Source organism: Anolis sagrei, chromosome 12 (assembly GCF_037176765.1).
Source record: "Anolis sagrei isolate rAnoSag1 chromosome 12, rAnoSag1.mat, whole genome shotgun sequence".
Taxonomy (NCBI): Eukaryota; Metazoa; Chordata; class Lepidosauria; order Squamata; family Dactyloidae; genus Anolis; species Anolis sagrei.
The window spans coordinates 13,142,821-13,168,184 of NC_090032.1; the positions used below are offsets into that span (position 1 = coordinate 13,142,821).

General features: G+C 45.1%; 3 protein-coding genes across 3 annotated transcripts; 1 reads left to right on the plus strand and 2 right to left on the minus strand.

The window, feature by feature from the left end:
• Positions 1 to 955: 955 nt before the first annotated feature.
• Positions 956 to 4,546, minus strand: DMAC1 (distal membrane arm assembly component 1). The gene is made up of 2 exons (XM_060758279.2): positions 4,323 to 4,546; positions 956 to 1,238 (listed from the first exon to the last, which is right to left on the minus strand). Exons 1-2 carry the CDS (start codon positions 4,522 to 4,524, stop codon positions 1,171 to 1,173), a joined length of 270 nt encoding a protein of 89 aa, XP_060614262.2. The 5' UTR covers positions 4,525 to 4,546; the 3' UTR covers positions 956 to 1,170.
• A 2,550-nt stretch (positions 4,547 to 7,096) lies between these two features.
• Positions 7,097 to 10,785, minus strand: UQCC3 (ubiquinol-cytochrome c reductase complex assembly factor 3). Its single transcript, XM_060758280.2, has 2 exons — positions 10,596 to 10,785; positions 7,097 to 7,542 (listed from the first exon to the last, which is right to left on the minus strand). Exons 1-2 carry the CDS (start codon positions 10,713 to 10,715, stop codon positions 7,417 to 7,419), a joined length of 246 nt encoding a protein of 81 aa, XP_060614263.2. The 5' UTR covers positions 10,716 to 10,785; the 3' UTR covers positions 7,097 to 7,416.
• A 5,575-nt stretch (positions 10,786 to 16,360) lies between these two features.
• LOC132764511 (uncharacterized) lies at positions 16,361 to 25,364 on the plus strand. The gene is made up of 4 exons (XM_060758542.2): positions 16,361 to 16,661; positions 19,998 to 20,188; positions 22,179 to 22,587; positions 25,079 to 25,364. Exons 1-4 carry the CDS (start codon positions 16,547 to 16,549, stop codon positions 25,120 to 25,122), a joined length of 759 nt encoding a protein of 252 aa, XP_060614525.2. The 5' UTR covers positions 16,361 to 16,546; the 3' UTR covers positions 25,123 to 25,364.

The following is a 25,364-nucleotide window of genomic DNA, read 5'->3' on the forward strand; positions in this document are numbered from 1 at the left end:
TCTCTAGATCCAGGGAAGTCATGCTATACCCCTCTATTCGGCCTTGGTTAAGACCACACTTGGAATACTGTGTCCAATTCTGGGGACCACAATTCAAGAGAGATGTTGACAAGCTGGAATGTGTCCAGAGGAGGGCGACTAAAATGATCAAGGGTCTAGAAAACAAGCCCTATGAGTAGTGGCTTAAGGAGCTGGACATGTTTAGCCTGAAGAAGAGAAGGCTGAGAGGAGATATGATAGCCATGTATAAATATGTGAGAGGAAGTCACAGTAAGGAGGGAGCAAGCTTGTTTTCTGCTTCCTTGGAGACTAGGACATGGAACAATGGCTTCAAACTACAAAAACATGAGGAAGAACTTCCTGACTGTGAGAGCCGTTCAGCAGTGGAACTCTCTGCCCCGGAGTGTGGTGGAGGCTTCTTCTTTGGAAGCTTTTAAACAGAGGCTGGATGGCCATCTGTCAGGGGTGATTTGAATGCAACATTCCTGCTTCTTGCCTAATGGGGTTGGACATTGATGGCCCATGAGGTATCTTCCAACTCTAGGATTCTATGAAATCCCTCCAGTATTTTCTGTTGGTCATAGGGGTTCTGTGTGAGAAGTTTGGCCCAGTTCTATCATTGGTCGGGCTCAGAATGCTCTTTGTAGATGAACTAGAAATCCCAGCAACTCCCAAATGACAAAATCAATCCTCCCAACCCCACCAGTATTCAAATTGGTGCGTGTTGGATATTTGTGCCAAATTTGGCCCAGTGAATGAAAATACATCTTTCATATCAGATATTTACATGATGATTCATAACAGTAGCAAAATGACATTGATAAAGTAGCAGCGAAAATAATGGTATGGTTGAGGGTCACCACTACATGAGGAACTGTATTAAGGGGTCGTGGCATTGGCAAGGTTGAGAAGCATTGCTTTATCTGAACCAGGGAAATGACTGTGGCCCATATCATACACTGATTATATACTTCTTTACTTTGAAAGATTATTCATGTACATTACAAGGATGTAAACATCCTATACATCATAGGTGCAACATACACCACAGCCTCTACCAACAAGGAATGTTGGCAGTAAAGGAAGTCAGAAGAGAGTGCCACTGCCTTGAAGGGGCCTTTTCTCCATTTGACTTTTTTGACACGATCGGCAAAATGTAGTGTCGACTGCTCATTTGACGTCTTTCTTCAGCTTCCCAGCTGGGTCAATCATTACAACCACACCCCAACATATAAGACCTTTGGAAGAAAGAAAGGAAAACATTAGCAGCAAATATGTGATATATGGTAATACAACATATATTACAGACATATAATATCTCTCATCCACACACACACAGACAGACATACTAGATTGGGTACCCAGCGTGGCTCAGGTTATTTGAAACAGTCGTTTTTTTCATAAGGTTGTGGGTGAACTACAACTCACATCATGCTAGGTTAACCCTGAGAAACTCCATCAGTACTTAAAGTTTGTTATGTTGGGCAAGTTTGCTCTAGATCAGTGGTTCTCAACGTGTGGGTCCCCAGATGTTTTGGCCTTCAACTCCCAGAAATCCTAACAGCTGGTAAACTGACTGGGATTTCTGGGAGTTGTAGGACAAAGCACCTGGGGACCCACAGGTTGAGAACCACTGCTCTAGATACATCGTGGGTGGGGTGCAGGGTGCTCTCTGAGTAAACTACGACTCCCATTGTGGTGAGTCAGTCCCCTCAAACCCTTCCAATAGATGGAGTTAGTCATGGGGGTTCTGTGTGCCAAGTTTGATTCAGGTTCATCATTGGTGGAGGGCACCGTTTCTCTGGTTGTGAATGAACTACAACTCCCAGAAAAAAAGGTCAGTTCCTCCCTAAACCCAGTAATCAAATTTCACCATATCAGGTCTGTGTACAAAGTTTGGTCCCGATCCATCGGTGTTTGGGTTCACAGTGCTCTCTGGATGTGGGTGAACTACAACTCCCCCAAATTAAGGTTAATTTCCCCCAAAGACCTTCAGTATTTTTTGCTGGTCATGGGGGCTCTGTGTGCCAAGTTTGGTCCAATTCCAACTGGTCCAACGAGCAGCAGCCAGGATGTTAACTGGCGCTCCTTACAGAAGAGGTCAACCCTCCTGTTCAGGGAGCTCCACTGGCTGCCGTTTATCTTCCGAGCCCAATTTAAGGTGCAGGTGCTTACCTACAAAGCCCTGAACGGTTTGGGACCAGACTACCTGCATGATCGCATCTCCGTCTACGAACCCACGCGCTCCCTTCGTTCATCTGGAGAGGCCCTGCTCGTGATCCCACCTGCGTCACAAGCACATTTGGTGGAGACAGGGCTTTTTCCGTGGTTGCCCCCGACTCTGGAACACCCTCCCCAAAGATCTTAGACAGGCCCCTACATTGGCAGTCTTCAGAAAGAACTTGAAGACCTGGCTGTTCCGATGTGCCTTCCCCGAATAGGAAACCTCCAATACCAAGTCCCATAAGCACTTTATTAAAGCTAAGACTGCCGCACACTGCACACTGCACTTGCCCACAAGCCTCATATTCCACCCGTCACATCAGCACTTTTAACTATTGTACCCTTACTCTGGCCCGGCCCAGTTTTATCGTGTCTTAGTGGATTGTTCATTGTTTGTTGTTTAAGTAAAGGTAAAGGTAGTCCCCTGACATTAAGTCCAGTCATGTCTGACTCTGGGGTGTGGTGCTCATCTCGATTTCTAAGCCGAAGAGCCAGCGTTGTCCGTAGACACCTCCAAGGTCATGTGGCCAGCATGACTGCATGGAGCGCCGTTACCTTCCCGCCGGAGTGGTACCTATTGATCTACTCACATTTGCATGTTTTCGAACTGCTAGGTTGGCAGAAGCTAGGGCTGACAGCGGAAGCTCACGCCGCTCCCCGGAATCGAACCTGCGACCTTTCGATCAACAAGCTCAGCAGCTCAGTGCTTTAACCCACTGCGCCACCGTTTGTTGTTTAGATTGCTTTAATTGTTTTAATTTGCCTAGGTTTTGTATTGTTGTATTGTGTGTTGAGGCCTCGGCCTTTGTAAGCCGCATCGAGTCCTTCGGGAGAGGCTAGCGGGGTACAAATAAAGTTTAATAATAATAATAATAATAATAATAATAATTCCTTCTTTGATCGATTGCAAGTGAACCATAAATCCCAGTACCTACAGCTCCAGAATGTCCAGGCCAATTCCATGGCTCCGTGCTATGGGATATTGGGAGTTATAGTTATGTGTTTTAGTGTATTGTGCCTGTGGTTTAATCATAGAATCATAGAATCAAAGAGTTGGAAGAGACCTCATGGGCCATCCAGTCCAACCCCATTCTGCCAAGAAGCAGGAATATTGCATTCAAATCACCCCTGACAGATGGCCATCCAGCCTCTGTTTAAAAGCTTCCAAAGAAGGAGCCTCCACCACACTCCGGGGCAGAGAGTTCCACTGCTGAATGGCTCTCACAGTCAGGAAGTTCTTCCTCATGTTCAGATAGAATCTCCTCTCTTGTAGTTTGAAGCCATTGTTCCATTGCGTCCTAGTCTCCAAGGAAGCAGAAAACAAGCTTGCTCCCTCTTCCCTGTGGCTTCCTCTCACATATGTATACATGGCTATCATATCCCCTCTCAGCCTTCTCTTCTTCAGGCTAAACATGCCCAGCTCCTTTAGCCGCTCCTCATAGGGCTTGTTCTCCAGACCGTTTATTTTGCTTTATTCTGTTTTTAATTGTTTGATTTGCTTAGATTGTATTGTTGTGTTGTGTGTTGAGTTCTCGGCCTGTGTAAGCCGCATCGAATCCTTCGGGAGATGCTAGCGGGGTACAAATAAAGTTTAATAATAATAATAATAATAATAATAATAGTTTCACATGGTCTCTGTTCACCTATTCCTGGGTGCAGTTTGATCCCACTTCGAACTGCAGTGGCACCCTAAAAAGGATCTCTAGTGCGGTCCCAGCACTGTGTTGCAGGCCTTGGGAAATGACAACTCCAAGGGGAACCAACCCGCATTCATTCTGCAGTGTAGATGCACCCTTAGAAATCCCCAATCACTGCTAAAATCAGTTTCAATGGAGATCAGGAGCCCTTGTGCCGGCAGGACTGAAGACCGACAGGTCAGAGGTTTGAATCCGGGGAGCGCGGAGATGAGCTCCCTCTGTCAGCTCCAGCTCCCCATGCAGGGAATGAGAGAAGCCTCTCACAAGGATGGTAAAACATCAAAACATCCGGGCAGCGTCCCCTGGGCAACGTCCTTGCAGACGGCCAATTCTCTCACACCAGAAGCGACTTGCAGTTTCTCAAGTCTCTCCTGACACGACCACAAAAGAAGGCGCACCTACCGAAGGCGAAGGTGATCTGGGTGACCTGCCACATGTTCGGAGGCACCCTCCGCTGCTGCATGATTTTCCGGGGCCCCAAATAGACCCAGACACCGGAGCCGATGAGGGCGGCGCCGCTGATGAGGCGGCAGCTCAGGCAGGACCAGAACGGACCCTTGGCGGGCGAGGCGCGCGAAGCGGAACCCGCGTCCTCGGGCGCCATTTTCCCCTCGGAAGGAAGGAGAACTACCGGAAGTCGCTTCAGACAGCCGGACCCAGCGTGCTAGCCACGCCTTATTGTTTTGGCGCCCTCGCAGGAAGAAAGCGTGAGGCGCAGCGCTGTAAATAGGTCCGGCGGTCAACACGACCCAGTCTATTTGGTTCCGCCTTAGGGCTTGCTAATATTGAACCATGATTTTGAGGCGGAATTTCTTTGAATGGGTCGGCACTGAATCATAGAATCAAAGAGTTGGAAGAGACGCCATGGGCCATCCAGTCCAGCCCCATTCTGCCAAGAAGCAGGAATATTGCATTCAAATCACCCCTGACAGATGGCCATCCAGCCTCTGTTTAAAAGCTTCCAAAGAAGGAGCCTCCACCACACTCCGGGGCAGAGAGTTCCACTGCTGAACGGCTCTCACAGTCAGGAAGTTCTTCCTCATGTTCAGGTGGAATCTCCTTTCTTTCCTGTAGTTTGAAGCCATTGTTCCATTGCGTCCTAGTCTCCAGGGAAGCAGAAAACAAGCTTGCTCCCTCCTCCCTGTGGCTTCCTCTCACGTATTTATATACGGCTATCATATCTCCTCTCAGCCTTCAGGCTAAACATACCCAGCTCCTTAAGCCGCTCCTCATAGGGCTTGTTCTCCAGACCCTTGAGCATTTTAGTCGCCCTCCTCTGGACACATTCCAGCTTGTCAACATCTCTCTTGAATTGTGGTGTCCAGAATTGGACACAATATTCCAGGTGTGGTCTAACCAAATAGAGGGGTAGCATTACTTCCCTGGACCTAGACACTATGCTCCTATTGATGCAGGCCAAAATCCCATTGGCTTTTTTTTGCCGCCACATCACATTGTTGGCTCATGTTTAACGGGTTGTCCACGAGGACTCCGAGATCTTTTTCACACGTACTGCTCTCGAGCCAGGCATTGTCCCCCATTCTGTATCTTTGCATTTTGTTTTTTCTGCCTACGTGGAGTATCTTGACATAACGCACTGGAGACATAACGCAATGTGGCCCTGCCTTGGCTCCATGCAATGGAATTATAGGAATTGTTTGGTGGAAGCATTCTGATATAAGAATCAGAATGCTTTAACACTTTAAGACAGAAGCAGAAAAGGATGCATTTCATTCAGTACCTTTCTCTCTGCAATGATATTACTGCAGATATTATTAGACATTATCATTATTACTATTACTTTGTTACTACTGCTGTTGTAATTGTGTAACAACACAATTTAAAACCAACAAATTTATTTATGTATTTATTTATTGCATCAGGAGCAAACCAAGGCTAAAGTTCTATTTTTAAAAACCCACAAAGTTTGAAAACTTGACATTATGATGTCGAACACGAATTTAGTGGGCCCTGCCAAGGTAGATGCCGACGAGACCAAAGTGAGGATCCGCAACACCTGGCAAGACAAATAAGCACCACTAAAGATTTTCCCTATTTCCCAATAAATCTCACCAAGATTTCCTCTCGGTCAGGGAAATCATAGAATTATAGAGTTGGAAGAGATCTCATGGGCCATCCAGTCCAACCCCATTCTGCCAGGAAGCAGGAAAATCACAATCAAAGAACCCCCAACAGATGGCCATCCAGCCTCTGTTTAAAAGCCTACATAGAAGGAGCCTCCACCACACTTCGGGGCAGATAGTGCCACTGCTGAACAGCTCTCAGAGTCAAATTTGCATCAAGTGATTATCATGTCCATGAGCCCCATACCTTAGGTGGTCTGGTCAAAAGACCCTCTGAAGCCCAAGGAAGAGGGGCTATTTACTTATTGTCCATGCCAATGAGGTTCTGTAAAGTCCATTGTTTAGGAATGATGACCCAAGAAGTCTTGCAACACCTGGACCCTGAGATGCTGGTCATAGTTCATGAACAGGTCACTTTGCTTAATATTTTATATAGACATACATAGACAGTATAAATGGGAATATGGGCTATATGCAGAGTTTATATGGGGGAAGGGGGAACATGCAGGGTCAAGGAAAGATCCGCCTTGGTCACCCAGAGTCCATTCATGGTGATATAAAGTCACTGAAGTCCATTAATGAAACAGGAGGTTTATTCATAAAAAAGGAATCCAATTCATAAAAGTAACCAAATTGGCCTGATGCTGGCCTGAGTCACAGGGGTGACACATGAGGGGCTTTCTGGGGTCAGTAGGCACCATGAGGCACAATTCCGAGGCGACATGCACAAGAAAGAAAGGACACACAAACATTGTTGCCATGCAGGACCATGGACCATGGAAAACGTCTTAAATTCCCATATGGGGGTTTTGGGCAGGAGGAATGGATCTGAGGGGCATAGGGGTCTGTTCAGCAGAGGGTAAGATAGCAGTTAGTCTTATAATTCATCAGGGAAGAAGATGGCACCGATTTGGAGCAGATCGGTTAACTCGCGGATCCCGAGACCATGTGGGGCTCTGTACCCGCGGTTTAAAGAAACACAGTTTCAGGCTACCCGGGACGCTGCTGGAGCCAGCAGGGCTCCACGGCTTGGAAGTGGGAAAGTTCATGGTTGAAGCAAAGTTAGAGTCAGTAAAGGACACAATGTATCACTTCAGAGAGGAAAAAATGTACTTTTTATTGGGGTGTTGCTACAAAGAGGCTAAGCGAAGTTAGCAGGGAGGGAGGGAGAGAGTTTTTGTTGAAGCTGTTGCTGGTGCCACTGTCCTGCAGATACTTGAAATCTCACGCTCCCAGAAACTGCGGAATTCCCTGCTGCGATCACATCAGTTTGAAGGCAGGGGTCGCCGTGTTCGCTGTCAATTATACTGCTGTAAATGTCCTTTGACCAGAAGCTGGCCACTTGGAGTGCCTCTGGTGTTGCTATAAGAACAAGATAGGGTTCTAATCTGCATTTGAGTAAAAGGACCAGGTTATTTGCCCCAAGGCCACTGTTTGCTGGCCACGTTCTCATTCGTCTCGGCGGCCTCTTTAATGACGGACATCACAAGCGCGTTTCTCTGCTGCTTTTCTGTCTGTTGCTCAGATCCTGGGTGATCCTATAGACAGAAAGGAGGCGTTAGAAGGGAAGGGAAGAGCCATGGCTTCCGTACTGCACTTTGTCCTATTGGAACGACTGCACCAGCAGGCACACATTTCACCAGATTGTAAGAGTGTTCCCTGCACTTCTTACACTGTTTTGCACTATCCCATGCCCGGTCCTTTTTACAGCCTGATCATTCCCAGCTTAGTATTTCTGACTATTGGTTTTTATTGTCATGCTTTGTTTGAGCGAGTCTTAATGCTGTTGTTTTATACCCTTATGTTTTTTTAATTGTGTTTTATTTGATTGATATGCTTTGCTATGTTTTATTTTAATTTTTTTTTGTTTTGTTTTAATGGATTGTTTTGTTTTGATGTTCTGTGGACATTTTGTCCCATATGTAAGCCACCTCAAGTCCCTTTGGGAAGATGGAGGCAGTGTATAAAAATTAAGTTGTTGTTGTTGTTATTATTATCTATCCGCCACCCATAAATAAATCTATCTAAGAAACTAGAGCTGATGCGGTCTATCCAATGGCTGAAATAACAACAACAACAAATGTAACAACCCCAGGAACATGCCTAAAAACCTAGAAATAATAATAATCATCATATAAAAACCCCAGGAACAGACTTAAAAACCAAGAAATAATAATAATAATCACATAACAACCCCAGGAACAGACCTAAAAACCAAGAAATAACAACAACAACAACAACAACAATGTAACAACACCAGGAACACGCCAAAAAACCAAGAAATAATAATAACATAACAACCCCAGGAACAGACCTAAAAACCAAGAAATAACAACAACAATAATGTAACAACCCCAGGAGCATGCCTAAAAACCTAGAAATAATAATAATAATCATGTAAAAACCCCTGGAACAGACCTAAAAACCAAGAAATAACCACAACAACAACAACAACAATAATAATAATGTAACAATCCCAGGAACCCACCTAAAAACCTAGAAATAATAATAATAATAATAATAATAATAATAATATAAAAACCCCAGGAACAGACCTAAAAACCAAGAAATAATAATAATAATAATCATAATCATATAACAACCCCAGCAACAAACCTAAAATCCAAAAAACAACAATATAACAACAACATAACAACCCCAGGAACAGGCCTAAAAACCAAAACACTAAGAAATAATAATAATAATAATTTATTACCCGCCTCTCCTTTAGACATAGTCAAATGCATCTATACAATCACATATTGAAACATAGTGAAAAGTGCAAGCATAAAAGCATATGGTTGATTAATTGTAGTTATTGGGTTGCTGTGAGTTTTCTGGGCTGTGTGGCCATGTTCCAGAAGCATTCTCTTCTGATGTTTCTCCCACATCTATGGCAGGCATCCTCAAAGGTTGTGAGATCAATTTGAAACTAAAGTGGGTTTTAAATATCTGTGGAATAATATCCAGGGTGGGAGAAAGAACTCTTGTCTGTTTGAGGCATGTGTGAATGTTGTGATTGGCCAGCTTGATTAGCATTGAATGGCCTTGCACTTCAAAGCCCGGGGGAATCATTTGTTGGGAGGTGTTAGCTGGCAGTTGGAAACTAGGCAAATGGGGTTTATATATCTGTGGAATTGAAGGATGCTAAGCAAGGGGCTTTGAATGGAATTAACAGCAAAAGAGAAACATACCCTTTCTCTGACTTAAAAAGAGCAACACGGAAGAAAATGTTTTTAAGAAACAAGAAGTGACATGAAGAGGTTGGCAGTTGTATTGTGGTTAAGTTCAAAGGTTGTTTTTTGAAATGCAGAGTCTGCAGGTACAAGAAGGTACTTTCCATCAAAAGGTCAAGGGAGGGGGCAGGAAAGAGAGTACTTTCCATGACAAAAATAATGTTCTTGTTTACTTGAGGTTATATATTGGTGGTAAAAAGCCAAGAAGAGGTGGCAGTCACTTGAAGGGTAGCATCTGTGCATGCTACCAGGCTGTCTGCCTTCTTCATGAAGAAATTAAAATAAACCTTGTTTTTCTATCTTTTTTGGGACTGTCTCTTTCCTTACGTTTTTCCGTGACTGCAAGGACCTAAGAATACCCAATGTAGGGTCTCTAACAGAAAAATGTCCAAGGTGGGAGAAATAACTCTTCTCTGCATGAGGCAAGTGCGAATTAGTCACCTTGATGAGCACTGAATGGCCTTACAACTTCAATGCCTGGCTGCTTCCTGCCCGAAGGCATCCTTTGTTGGGAGGTGTTAGCTGGCCCTGACTGTTTCCTATCTGGAATTCCCTTGGTTTCTAGCCCCGGAAGTTGTAGTTTTACAAGGCGTTTAGCTGTCTCTTCCTGGTGCCTCACCGAACTATAAATCCTGAATTCCATATTTTTGGAGGGGAGGGGAATTGTTGATTCACAATGCTTTTGGCCTTGCCTGCCAAGGAATGCTGGTTAATGTATTGTCGAAGGCTTTCATGGCTGGAATCACTCAGTTCTTGTGGGTTTTTTCGGGGTATATGGCCATGTTCTAGAGGCATTTCTCCTGACGTTTCGCCTGCATCTATGGCAAGCATCCTCAGAGGTAGTGAGGTCTGCTGGAACTGGGAAAAAAGGGGTTTATATATCTGTGGAATGACCAGGGTGGGACAAAGGACTCTTGTCAGTTGGGCTAGGTGTGGATCTTTCAACTGACCACCTTGATTAGCATACAATGGGCTGACTGTGCCTGGAGCAAACTCTTCTTGAAGGGTGATTAGATGTCCCTGCCTGTTTTTCTCTCTGCTGTTTTAATTTTAGAATTTTTTAATACTGGTAGCCAGATTTTGTTCATTTTCATGGTCTCTTCCTTTCTGTTGAAATTGTCCACATGCTTGTGGATTTCAATGGCTTCTCTGTGTAGCCTGACATGGTGGTTGTTAGAGTTGTCCAGCACTTCTGTGTTCTCAAATAATATGCTGTGTCCAGCAAGAGAGGAAATAAAATGCTGGTTATTTCATTGCACTGGGACCTACAGCCCCCAGGATCCCCTAGCACTGACGCATGGCAGCTAACGCGCTATCGATCTGCGTTAATTCTATCGTGCAGATGCACCACTCACCTTTGCCATTTCCTTCCTGCGCGTTTCGTCCGGGGCTACGGCGAACCAGAGCCCAACCCCCAAGCCTGTCCATCCCACCACGGCCAGCAGCCCCTTGGCCGCACGATACGCGGTCCCCATAGGGAGAAAACGAGTAAGAAGGACGGGGGAAGAGTAAAGGTGCGACACCAGCCTCGAGTGGGAGGAGCGTGCGGTCCCTTTAAAAATAAATACATCTCCCTTCCAAGCCCATACGCGGTCCAACCAGCAGGTGTCGCTGTTCGCTAACTTGCTCGACGCGGTGTCTTGATGCGATGGCTCATTCTGATGGCAGGTGTCCAGAAGGATGGACTGCTGTGTGTCCCAATTATCTATGTATCTAATTATCTAATCTATTTACCCTATTTTTAAAAAATATGTGCTCTGGAAGACATGGTTCAGAGTAGTTTGGGGCCAGGTTTGGCAGTCTTCAGAAAGAACTTGAAGACCTGGCTGTTCCGATGTGCCTTCCCAGATTAGGAATCTCCAATACCAAGTCCCAGAAGCACTTTAGTAGAACTAAGATTGCTGCACACCGCACACTGCACTTACTTTATAATCCTACATACCTCCTGCCACATCAGCATTTTTAATCAAAATACCTTGCAGACCGCATCTCGGCCTATGAGCCCACGAGGGCCTTGAGATCGTCCGGGGAGGCCCTTCTCTCGGTCCCGCCTGCCTCACAGGCACGTCTGACGGGGACGAGGGAACAGGCCTTCTCGGTGGTGGCCCCCCGGCTGTGGAACACCCTCCCTACTGAAGTTAGACAGGCGCCCTCCTTGATGGCCTTCCGTAGGGGCCTGAAAACATGGCTCTTCGAGCAGGCCTTCAACTGAGTACCTTGGAACGACACTGGAATGGACTAGGACTATGAAATCGACTATGACCCCAGGTTTTGACGAAGTGGATTTTTAGCATAAGTATATGTTATGTTGTAATAGTCTGGTTTGTATTGTGGTGATTTACTGTACACTGTCTTTCTATGTTGTTGTGCACCGCCACGAGTCGCCCTAGGGCTGAGAGTGGCGGTCAATAAATGCAAGAAATAAATAAATAAATAAATAAATAATCTTGTACCCATTACTCTGGCCCAGCCCAGTTTTATAATGTCCTGATGTATTGTTTATTGTAACATCCTCAGATATGCAGATGACACCACTCTGATGGCCGAAAGCGAGGAGGAGCTGAGGAGCCTTCTAATCAAGGTGAAAGAAGAAAGCGCAAAAGCCGGGTTGCAGCTAAACATCAAAAAAACCAAGATTATGGCAACAAGAATGATTGACAACTGGGAAACAGAGGGAGAAAATGTGGAGGCCGTGACAGACTTTGTATTTCTAGGTGCAAAGATGACTGCAGATGCAGACTGTGGCCAGGAAATCAGAAGACGCTTCCTTCTTGGGAGGAGAGCAATGTCCAGTCTCGATAAAAGAGTAGAGACATCACACTGGCAACAAAGATCCATTGCCTAGTCAAAGCCATGGTATTCCCTGTAGTCACCTACGGATGTGAGAGCTGGACCTTCGGGAAGGCTGAGCGAAGGAAGATCGATGCTTTTGAGCTGTGGTGTTGGAGGAAAGTGCTGAGAGTGCCTTGGACTGCGAGAAGATCCAACCAGTCCATCCTCCAGGAAATAAAGCCCGGCTGCTCACTGGAGGGAAAGATACTAGAGAGAAAGCTGAAGTCCTTTGGCCACATCATGAGGAGACAGCAAAGCCTAGAGAAGGGAATGATGCTGGGGAAAGTGGAAGGCAAAAGGAAGAGGGGCCGACCAAGGGCAAGATGGATGGATGGCATCCTTGAAGTGACTGGACTGACCTTGAAGGAGCTGGGGGTGGTGACGGCCGACAGGGAGCTCTGGCGTGGGCTGGTCCATGAGGTCACGAAGAGTCAGAGACGACTGAACGAATGAACAACAATTGTTTATTGCTTGTTGTTAATATTGCTTAACTGTTTTTAATTTGCTTTAGGTATTGTATTGTTGTGTTGTGTTTTGAGGCCTTGGCCTATGTAAGCTGCATCGAGTCCTTCGGGAGATGCTAGTGGGGTACAAATAAAGTTTAATAATAATAATATTTTTTTTCTTTCTTCATCTTGGAAAGAAGTGACGAGCGGAGTGCCACCAGCAGGGTTCCGTCCTGGGCCCGGTCCTGTTCAACATCTTTATTAATGACTTAGATGAAGGGTTAGAAGGCAGGATCATCAAGTTTGCAGATGACACCAAATTGGGAGGGAGAGCCAATAGTCCAGAGGACAGGAGCAGGATTCAAAACGATCTTGACAGATTAGAGAGATGAATGGCCAAAACTAACAAAATGAAGTTCAACAGTGACAAATGCAAGATACTCCACTTTGGCAGGAAAAACGAAATGCAAAGATACAGAATGGGGGACAATGCCTGGCTCGAGAGCAGTACGTGTGAAAAAGATCTTGGAGTCCTCGTGGACAAGTTAAACATGAGCCAACAATGTGATGTGGCGGCAAAAAAAGCCAATGGGATTTTGGCCTGCATCAATAGGAGCATAGTGTCTAGATCTAGGGAAGTAATGCTACCCCTCTATTCTGCTTTGGTTAGACCACACCTGGAATATTGTGTCCAATTCTGGGCACCACAATTCAAGAGAGATATTGACAAGCTGGAATGTGTCCAGAGGAGGGCGATGAAATGATCAAGGGTCTGGAGAACAAGCCCTATGAGGAGCGGCTTAAGGAGCTGGGCATGTTTAGCCTGAAGAAGAGAAGGCTGAGAGGGGATATGATAGCCATGTATAAATATGTGAGAGAAAGCCACAGGGAAGAGGGAGCAAGCTTGTTTACCGCTTCCCTGGAGACTAGGACGCAATGGAACAATGGCTTCAAACTACAAGAGAGGAGATTCCATCTGAACATGAGGAAGAACTTCCTGACTGTGAGAACCGTTCAGCAGTGGAACTCTCTGCCCCGGAGTGTGGTGGAGGCTCCTTCTTTGGAAGCTTTTAAACAGAGGCTGGATGGCCATCTGTCAGGGGTTCTTTGAATGCAATATTCCTGCTTCTTGGCAGAATGGGGTTGGACTGGATGGCCCATGAGGTCTCTTCCAACAGAAAATATTGGAAGGGTTTGGTGGGCATTGACCTTGAGTTTGGGAGTTGTAGTTCACCTACATCCAGAGAGCTTTGTGGACTCAAACAGTGATGGATCTGGACCAAACTTTGCACAATCACTCAATACGCCCAAATATGAACACAGGTAGAGTTTGGGGAAAATAGACCTTGACATTTGGGAGTTGTAGTAACTGGGATTCACAGTTCACCTACAATCAAAGAGCATTCTGAACCCCACGAACGACAGAATCAGGGCAAACTTCGCACACAGAACCCCCATGACCAACAGAAAATACTTAAGACCATCCAATCCAACTCCCTTCATCAGGGCAAGAAGACGTAATCAAAGCCCTCCTGACAAAGACCTATCTAGCCATAGATATAGATAGATATGACTCACACACATACACAGATATAGTATCATAGATTTGAAAGGGACCCTTAAAGAAGGAGAATGATATGTTGTATGTTCCAAGGTTGGCAAACCAGACACTTTCCACGTCAACACTGGCAAAGAAACAACAAGACATACTGTTTACCCACAAGCATAAAGAAATTACATATATAAGAAACCAACACTTTCTCATTACTTTATTTTCCAGATCAACAGACTGGGCCACAGCAACGCATGGCAGGGGACAGCTAGTGATAATATATGATGATAATGAGGAGGAGGGAGTCTCCTTCTCTGGAAAGGCTGGATGGCCATCTGTTGGGAGTGCTTTGATTGTGGATTCCTGCATGGCAGAATGGGATTAGATCGGCCCCTCCCTCCTGACTTTTTGAAAAAGAGTGAAAACTTGGCTCTTCGAGCAAGCATTCGGAACCACAGCATGATCAGAAAAACTGAAATCGGAAAATGAACTTGGAACAGATAAGACTTGTTGTTGGCATCGAATTGTGCCGTTTTGTAAACTGCCGTGAGTCATCCTTGGGCAGAAAATGGTGGTATAGAAACAGAGTAAATAAATAAATAAGACGATGGAACAGTGGAGGATTTGAACAAGAATAGTTTTTATAATTTTTTATTATTTATTGCTTTTTAAATGTATGGTGATGTTTTCTGTTTTTATCGATGTATGTATTTTTATATATGGCATTTAATTGTTGCCGACTTGTACACCGCCCTGAGTCGCCTTCGGGCTGATATGGGCGGGATAGAAATGTCATAAATAAATAAATAAACAAATTTCCAACAATAATAGATAATTATAATCCTGCTGCTCCTGATGAAGTCTCCTTCTCTGGCGGGGCTGGATGTCCATCTGTTCGGTGTACTTTGATTGTGGATTCCTGCATGACGGAATGGGATTCCAACTCTTGAATTCAATATTAATATTATCTATATAAATAAAAATATATTAGTTTGTGGGATTAAAGTAACTCAAAAACCACTGGACGAATTGACGCCAAATTTGGACACATTGGTCTCAGGCCAATGAGTGACCATCACTCATAAAAACACTGCAAAACACAGTGGAAGGGACTTAAAAGGCCAAAAAGGCAAGTAGATGCTACAGCGCAAGTGAAAAACGACGTCCCCCGGCAAACAAAACACACAATAGCATATCCTCACTTTCTTCCGGACTACAGCTCCCAGCATCCCCTAGACCAGGCCCATTAGGGGAGGAGGATGCTCCAAATGCACTGATTCCAAGATGCAAACTTTCTTCTCATTGGATTTCTTTGAGAACATCCCAATCCCTGCATATTTCCAATTTCCTATTCCTGGACTGCAACTCCCAGCAGTCCTCCAGATACAGAGATTAGATGGAGATAGATCGATCAGGAGGACTGCTGGGAGTTGCAGTCCAAGATTAGGTATTTATTTATTTATCATGCCAGGAGCAACCAGACAGTTGTATTACATTTTTAACAAAACAAACAAACAGACAAAACACAAAGTTTGCAAGAATTAAATGTCCTTTGACCAGTATCTGGCCACTTGGAGTGCTTCTGGTGTTGCTGCAAGAAGGTCCTCCATTGTGCATGTGGCTGGGCTCAGGGTGCATTGCAGCAGGTGGTCAGTGGTTTGCTCTTCTCCACACTCGCATGTCGAGGATTCCACTTTGTGGCCCCATTTCTACAAGAATAGGTAGAGAAGGAAGAAAGGGCAGAAAGAGGAAGGGAAAGAAAAAGGGGAAAGGAAGGGAAAAGGACGGAAAGAAGGAGAGAAAGGAAAGGAAAAAAGAGAAGGAAGGAAGGAAGGAGAAAAAGAAAGGAGGAGAGAAAGAGGAAGGTTGGTCACAGCAACGCGTGGCAGGTACAGCTAGTTAATAATAAGATCATAATCATAGATAATTATAATGATGGTGGTGATGATGATGATGGTGGTGGTGGTGGGTTCTCCTTCTCTGGAGGTTTTGAAGCAGGGGCTTTATGGCCATCTGTTAGGAGGCCTTTGATGGTGTCTTCTTTTCTGGCAGAATTGGATTGGATGACCCTTGGGGGTCTCTTCCGCCTCAAGGATCCTAGGAATGCTCTCTCCTTATCCCCATCAAAAGTCTCACCTGCTGATTAAAAATACAGGCCGGATCAGAGCTGCTTGGCAACCCAAAGCCGTATTAATTGGGCAGATCCCCTCCCTGACGTGACCCTGTCCTGTTTGCAGTAAGTCGCCACTCGACTTAAGGCGACTTAAGGCCGATGCACTGCCCAAGAGCAAATCCTGTGACAATCTCCTCCTTTCGCCCTGAGCTCATTAGCCGCTGTCCCTCTGCATTTTCCGTGAGCTCAGAGGGCTCACATTAACATCCGGGAAGCGGAGAAGGCCTGGTTGCAACCTGCGTTAACCTTTCCCCAGTGCGGACCCCTCCTCCTGCCCCTCTGATCCCCTTTCCCTGCCTTGTCATGTATGGGCAACCTTCCTCAGGATGGTCCCCTCCACCCCATTATCCCCAGCAAGAGAGGAAAGATGAACCTTGGACACTAGAAGAGGAGAGGCAACGAATGCCTGCAGGGAAAGGTGAGTTGGGCAGGATGGCATTGGGTGATCATCTGGTCTCCGGCTGCACTACTTGACAACTCTGATCTATTAATACCGTAGGTGGATGCTCAATATTGGGGTCCCGAAGGATTTGACCACAGCGAAAGAATTTCCAAATGCCACCCATTGACGCCAATCTTTTTTGCAACAGGGTGCATTTACAATGGATTCTGCAGCAAATGCTTCAGCTGTGCTTCATAAAAACGAAGCATCAGCCTCTTTAGCAAGACTTACACATGCTGATTAATTCTCAGTGAATGTTTGGTGTTTATATACCTACTAGCTTGGAAAAAGTCATTTTTAAATTGCACAAAATGCATAAAGTTGTGGGTGAACTACAACTCCCATCATGCCAGGTTAACCCCAAGAAACTCCATAAGTACTTGAAGTTTGTTATGTTGTGCAAGGTTGCTCTGGATGCATCATTGGTGGGGTTCAGTGTGCTCTCTGGCTGTAGGGTACACTATAACTCCCACTATGGTGAGTCAGTCCCCTCAAACCCCTCATAGAATCATAGAATCACAGGCTTGGGTTCACAGTGCTTTCTGTATGTAGATGAACTACAACTCCCCGAAACCAAGGTGAATTTCCCCCGAAGACCTCCAGTATTTTTTGCTGGTCATGGGGGCTCTGGGTGCCAAGTTTGGTCCAATCCTTTGGTGGAGTTCAGAGTGCCCATGAATTGCAGGTGAACTCTAAATCCCAGTACCTACAACTCCAAAATGTCCAGGCCAATTCTCCACAAAACCTATCAGTGTCCAAATTTGGGCATATTGGGTATGCATATCAACTTTGGCCGAGATTCTTCATTGTTTGGGTTCATTGTGTGCTCTAGATGTAGGTGAACTACAACTCCTATAAATCCCTCCAAGACCTCCAGTATTTTTTGTCGCTCATGCAGGTTTTGTGTGCCAGGTAAGTAAGCAGGTCCATTGTTGGTGGAGTTCAGAGTTCTCTTAGATTGCAGGTGAACTATACATCCCAGTACCTACAACTCATATAAATCATGGTAAATTCTCCCCAAACCTCTCTAGTATGTTCAGTTTCTGGTCCTTTATTTGCTGTGTGCTATAGAATAGAATAGGTTAAGGGAGAGGCAGTGGGCGGGGTCGCTCAAATTCCACACCAATGGAGAGAGTCAGAAACACTGGGCTGTCTGTGGTGGGGGAAAAACAGAAAATCTAGAGTAAAATTGTCCCCAACATATGGCCATCCAACCTCTGCTTAAAAGCTTCCAGAGAAAAAGACTCCATACGATCAAATATGATGATGGTGGTTACAGAATCTCAGAGTTAGAAGGGACCCCAAGGGTCATCCAGTCCAACCCCATTTCACCATGCAAGAAAAGCACAATCCAAGCCCTTCTGACAGAGGGCCATCTGTTTAAAAGCCTCTGGAGGGTATGTGCATTTTCGCACAATGGCTCGGCTTTAATCGTTCACTTTTGGCCTCTTTCCCATGCATTTTAGATCAGATTAATCTACTGCATCTGCCGCTGACCAATTTCTCATATAAATATATATTTATTCCAACCAGTGCATCACACTAACTCTCTGGTGTTATACAAGCATGCCTTGCCCTTATTGTGTCGTGTCCAGGTTTAGAATACATACATCTTGAGATTGTTGAAGGCTTTCGCGGCCAGAATCACTGGCTTGCTGTGAATTTTCCGGGCTGTCTGGCCATGTTCCAGAAGCATCCTCTCCTGATGTTTCGCCCACATCTATGGCAGGCATCCTCAGAGGTTGTGAGGTGTGTAGGAAACTAGGCAAGTGAGGTTTATATATCTGTGGAATAATGTCCAGGTTGGGACAAAGGACTCTTGCCTGTTGGAAGCAAGTGTGAATGTTGCAAATGGCAACCCTAATAAGCTTTGAATGGCCTTACAATTTCAAAGGAAACAGACAGGAAACAGTCAGGGCCAGCTATCACCTCCCAACAAAGGATTCCTCCAGGCAGAAAGCAGCCAGGCTCCTTCTTTCCTCCTTTCTTTTCCTTCCTTCCTCCCTCCCTCCCTCCCTCCCTCCCCTTCCTTCCTTCCCTTTCTCCTTTTCCCCCTTCCTTCCTTCCTTCCTTCCTTCCTTTCTTCCCTTCCTCCTCCCTCCCTCCCCTTCTTCCTTGTCTTTCCTTCCTCCCTTCTTCCCTTCCTCCTTTCCCCCTTCCTTCCCTTCTTCTTCCCTTCCTTCTTTCTTTCCTTCCTCCCTTCTTCCCCTTTCTCCTTTCCCCCTTCCTTCCTGCCTTTCTTCCCTTCCTCCTTCCTCCCTCCCTCTCTTTCCCCCCTACACCTTGTACCTCTCCCTTTCCCCCCTTTCTTTTCTTCTTCCCATTCTTCCCCTCCTCCTCCCTCCCCTTCTTCTTCCCTTCCCTTCCTTCTTTCTTTCCTTCCTCCCTTCTTCCCTTTCTCCTTTCCCCCTTCCTTCCTGCCTTTCTTCCCTTCCTCCTTCCTCCCTCCCTCTCTTTCCCTCATACACCTTGTACCTCTCCCTTTCCCCCCTTTCTTCTTCCCATTCTTTTCCTCATATGCCACCCTCTCTTCATTCATTCATTCATTCATTCATTCATTCATTCATTCATTCTTTTACCTTCTTTCTCCCTATTCCCCCTCCCTTCCTATCTCTTCCCTTCCTTCTCTCCTTCCCTTCTTTCGTACTTTTCTCCATCTTGAAGCCTCAGAGCAAGGTGCAGACAAACTCACACCTTCCAAAATAGAAATCTTCATTCAATGGCTTGCTTCCTTATGGGGTAGATGCACTGAGTGTGCCCTCTCGTGGTTGCATCTGAGTGCAGCATATATACATACCCAGAGGCCATAGCTAATCCTTTCCATCTATACTGCCATTTCCACTCTGTTTGGGGGAGCTGTTTTGAGGTCCTTGTAGTTGGAAACCTGTCAGTATTTTGAGTTGGGCAAGGGAGGGTGTGTGTGCCAAGTTTGGTCCATATCTACCAAGCCAAGTAGGAGCCTTTGTGGTACATACATATATACGTACATACTTTGACGTGTGTATGTGTATATACACACACACAGAGATATATATTTGGGCAATGAAGGATCTCTGTGCCAGTTTGGTCCAGATCCATCAAGTCAAGTGGGAACCTTTGTGGTACATACATACATACATACTTTGACCTGTTTGTGTGTACACATACATATATACACACATACATACACACACACATATACATGGAGTCATCTTTACTGGTGAGAAGCTATATGTGCAGTTGTTCTTGGATATTTTCAAACTTTTTGAAACTTTTTGGACTTTTAAATCTTCACATTCCATGACATTGAAACGGTTGTGTTGCCACACACAGAAATGACCGAAATGATGGGAGGCTACGAGGGTCCTCATGGCCCTCTGGAGGTGTGCGCCACATGCCAGATACCAGCATCAAATCCGAATTCGGATGCAAGGGAAGAAGGAGGTTCCAATGTGGACCAGGAAATGCAATGGGTCTCAACCAGGATGGAGAGCCCTCTGCACGCGCTTCCTCTAAACATCCAGGTAAGAGCTTGACTGTCTCAAGAAACATAATACATAATGTGCCTCTCTCTTGTGTATGGACGCTTGTCATAAGTATTTTTTTTAAACATTAAATAGGTTCTTTTATTCCACTTTTAGTGAGACTGGTTGCATTAGGCACTTTCAGAGAAAAAGTAGACACAGACTCCAGTACTGGGTTTTATAATAATTATGCTGTTGTGCGCTGGGCCTATAGCAATTGGCTTTTGAACAGGACATGCTCTTTGTGCCCAGCGGGAAGCCGGGGTGCCTCGGATAAGAGGCCCTATGGGTTTTCCTATACAAAGTCTTTAGAAGCTTAAAAGTTTAAGAAAGTTCTTTATTATTGCTTAGGTCTTCAACAAACAATCTTAGATCTTCAACAAATCAAACAAATGCTGCTTAACTTGTCTACAATGGACAGGAAACTTGCTTGGAGAACTATTTCTTGCCTTTACGAGGAAAATCCTTTTTGACCCCTCCTTGGGCAATCTGCTTTCTAGGCTTTGCTGGTGTGGGCCCTACTTCCGGCTCCAAATTGCTTCTTGGCCAGCCAAGGCTCTGAAGAATTTCCAGCTGGAGTCCTTAGGATTTTTCCAATGAAAGTTGTAGGTTCGTTTCTCCAACCCCAACAGGGGTTGTGCTGTAAAGCTGTTTCTCTTAAAAGCCTTTCTTTAGAGACTGTTATTAAAGCTGTGAGGCTGTAAATTCCCCAGCCAGAGCTTTTAGGACTGTTTTCTCCCAGACTTTGTAAGAAACGAAGCTTCTCTACAGGTAAAAAACTTTCACATCCTGTAGCTGAGCTTCCAACTGTAAGACTGAACTAAAATGGTTCCCTTTCCCTCCTGAACCTGGAAAAAAGGGCGGAACTAAAACTTAACGATGATAGACAGGTGTCTATCCCCATGACTGCAGCCTAGCAGGAACCATCCAACTGCAAAATGCATGGCCAGAACAAGCACATGCAAACACTCAAAGAATGAAAGGGAGTTTGGAGCTCCTGGTACAGCCGTACTAGCACAGTAATTATATTGGTTACATAGACAAAGGGGGAATATTGCATCAATGTTTACACATATACTCTAACATTCAATCATTCATTCATCATTCATTCATCATTCATCAAGCATTCTTACCATTCTTCTTGTTGAAGATGATCAGCTTCTTGAGAGGAGGCGGCTGCTCATAATGGTGTTCAGAAATGGTGTTCAGTTGGTCCGACACACATTCTCTGAGAGAGAAAGGTCCTTTTACGTAGTATTTTCTTTTGATGCGGTTCTGAAAGTTGTAAATTACTGATAGACAGATTCCATCAGTTCCTGGACAGATGTTGATTTTGTTTAATTGGCTTTCCTTACCAAGAAGGCTTGTAAACATTTCTGTAAGGAGCCACAGTGTTGACTTCCTTACTTAAAAGAACCATTGTCTTTGGCAATGTAAACAAGTTGTTTTTCCACCAAGAGTTCATCAAGTCAGAATGTCAACAGTTAATCATTTGTCTCAAATCTCAGCAGCAATTCTTAATTAGTCCATGAGTTCTTCGGCTCTGTCTTGTAGTTTTCCAGGCCTCATTCCTTAGAATGGTATCTTCAGCCCAATTGGACCGCATTCGTACGCCTTTCTTAATCATATAGCATATTTTATCATGACACGCTGTCTAGCCTCTAAAGCAGGCATGGGCCAACTTTGGCTCCCCAAGTGTTTTGGACTTCAACTCCCACAATTCCTAACAGCCTACCAGCTGTTGAAGTCCAGAGTTGAAGGTGAAGTCCCAAACACCTGGATGGCCGAAGTTGGCCCATGCCTACTCTAAAACAGCATTTCTCAACCTGATGGTCTTAGGAACCCCTTTGGCAGTTATGAAGTAGCAATGAAAATAATTTTATGGTTGGGGGTCCTCACAACATGAGGAGTCACAGCATTAGGAAGGTTGAGAAACACTGCTCTAAAGTGTTCCCAAGGTGCACCCAAGCATTTCTACTTCTTCTTCCAGCCATTTCCCACACCAGCGCAGGGCCAAAGCCAGGGGCCGTATCCCTTTGGCAGCCCTTCCTTGGGGCTGTGTGAGGAGTTTCCCAGTGAGGAGATGCCAACGGTCCCCGCCGAGTCAGCCTGTGAGGACATGTGTGTCCGAGATTCTGCCGAGAGACACTGTGGGTTGCCCTATGAATCGCAGCAGTGTGAGAATACCTGCAAGATGCTGCCGGAGAGGCATCTCTACGAGAACCAGTATGGTGAGCCGTGGCCCGGGAAAGCTCGCCTGCCCTCCATCGTGGTGGAACCCAGCGAAAGGGAAGAGGTAGAAAGCGGGGAGCTTCGGTGGCCCCCTGAAAACTTCTTGTTCCTGGACGAGGAGGAACAGAACGAACTCTTCAACAGAGAGGAGGAATCCCTGGAAACAGGTGAGTCGGGGAGTTTGGGACGATGGGAAGATATGTTTCTTGGCAGGGGGTTGGACTGGATGGCCCATGAGGTCTCTTCCAACTCTTTGATTCTATGATTCTATAACATGTTGCAAAAGTATCAAACTGTCATACACCAGAGCAGGAACACCTCTGATCTTAAACGCCACACTAGTTTGGTAAAATCAACAAGCAGTTTTTTGAAGTATATAGTTGGCAAAGCAGTAAAATTAGCAAAAACAGTAAAGTTCCAAAACAAAGGTTAGTCCAAGAGCTTCAAGACAAAACAAGATCCATAAGTATAAAAATCCATGAAAAAGGCACAAGAATCCATGAAACAAGGCAGGATGAAAAATCCAATACACAAATCAGGAGTTTTGCAAAAACTGGGTACATTTTTTTTTTGGTCGTGTCAGGAGCGACTTGAGAAACTGCAAGTCGGTTCTGGTGTGAGAGAATTGACCGTCTGCAAGGACGTTGCCCAGGAGATGCCCGGTTGAATTGTTTTTTTTATCATCCTTGTGGGAGGCTTCTCTCATGTCCCTGCATGAGGAGCTGGAGCTGATAGAGGGAGCTCATCCGCCTCTCCCCAGATTCGAACCTGCAACCTGTCGGTCTTCAGTCCTGCCGGCACAGGGGTTTAACCCACTGCACAACCGGGGACTCCTGGGTACATGAAACTAAAAACACTTGAAAGCAAGACCGTCACGACATTCCAACGTTGACCCAACTGAGACAACTCTTTCCCATGAATCAGTTTAAGCTTTTCCAGATCCCCAAACCGAAAGGAAAGCATTTCTCTTTACCTTAACCACCAGATAAGGGTTTCTTATCTCTATTTTCCTATAAAGCAGTGTTTCTCTTCCTAAATTTATTTATTTATTTATTTACAGTTCTTATATTCCGCCCTTCTCACCCCGCAGGGGACTCAGGGCAGATTACAGTTAACACATATATGGCAAACATTCAATGCCAGTTTGACAGACAACATCTAACAGACAAATACAGACAAATACACCGAGGCTATTTAAGTTTTTTCTGGCCGCCAGGGGAGCTGCTGCTTTTCATCGTCCATCAACGACACCGATGAAGTTCTTCTGCATTCCACATTCCCCGGAGTCTTTTTTCTTTATGGCCTCATAAATTAGTTAAATTTAGCCTCCCACACAAGGTGGTCCCTTATTTTCCTACTTGACAGATGCAACTGTCTTTCGGGTTGCAAAGGTCGACAACGGGCTACACAATGGCTGGACACCCACTCCAGCCCGGGCTGGCTTCGAACTCATGACCTTTTGGTCAGAGTGATCTTAAGGCAGCTGACACTCAGCCAGCTGTACCACAATCCCGCCACCCTTCATATAGTTCCTCATGTTGTGGTTAGCCCCAACCATAACATTATTTTGCTACTGCTGTGAATCATAAAGTAAATATCTGATATGCAGGATGTATTTTCATTCTCCAGGCCATATTTGGCACAAATACCCGATACACCCAAATTTTAGCTCAACAGCTCAGCGGTTTAAGCCACTGTGCCACTGTGGGACAAAGAGTGAGTACCATAAAAATACAATGCAGTGCAGAAGAGAACACTGGCAGAAGAAGGCTCTCCATGGACAGTTCCTGGGAAAAATTGAGAGCCAAATTGACAAAGAAAAAACATGTGGCTTACAAATGGAACTTTGAAAAAGGAGATGGAGGGCCTGATTCTGGCAGCCCAAGAACAAGCCATTCGAACCAATGCCATCAAAGCCAGAATTGAAAAGTTGACGACAGATCCCAAATGTAGATTCTGCAAGGAAGCAGACGAAATGATGGATCCCATCCTCAGCTGCTGCAAGAAGATCGTGCAGACTGACTATAAACAGAGGCACAACACCATTGCTCAGATGATCCATTGCAACTTGTGCCACAAATACCATCTGCCTGTGACAAAGAATTGATGGGATCACAAGCGTGAAAAAGTTATGGAAAATGAACATGTCAGACTACTCTGGGAGTTCACAATTCAGACTGACGGAGTTTAGGAGCACAACACTCCTGACCTCACGATTGTGTTAAAAAAAAAACAAGTATGGATCGTTGATGTTGCAATCCCAGGTGATAGTAGGATTGAAGAGAAACAACTGGAAAAGCTGACACGATACGAGGATTTAATGATCAAACTGCAAAGACTCCGGCACAAGCCAGTCAAGGTGGTCCCAGTGGTGATCGGCACACTGGGTGCTGTGCCTAAAGACCTTGGCCTGCACTTAAACACAATTGGCGCTGATAAAATCACCATCTGTCAGTTGCAAAATGCCACCCTACTCTGATCTGCACATATTATTCACCGATACATCACAGAGTCCTAGACACTTGGGAAGTGTCTGACGTGTGATCCAATACAACAGCCAGCAGAGTGATCTTGTTTGCTGTGGACTCATCTTATTGTGTATATAATAATAATAATAATAATAATAATAATCTCAGCTAATGTCTTTTTTACTTTCAGGGCTGTCCTCTTTCGACAGTGATGTGGAGGAAGTGCTTTTGTGACACTGCTTGTTAATAAGCAGGCAGAGAGACTGGGTGCGAAATGCATGCACAATGCAACTTATACCGGAACTGTAGCAATTTAAACCAAAATTGGGTCTCTTGGGCATCGGGTGGTAAATGGACATCATAACAGGCTGGGGAACATTCTGTTTGTTTTTCTTTTTCATATGTGGTAAGTAACTGCCCAAAAGGAAATAAAAAGCTACAAAAACACATACAGAGGGACACACCAAGAAAGGAAA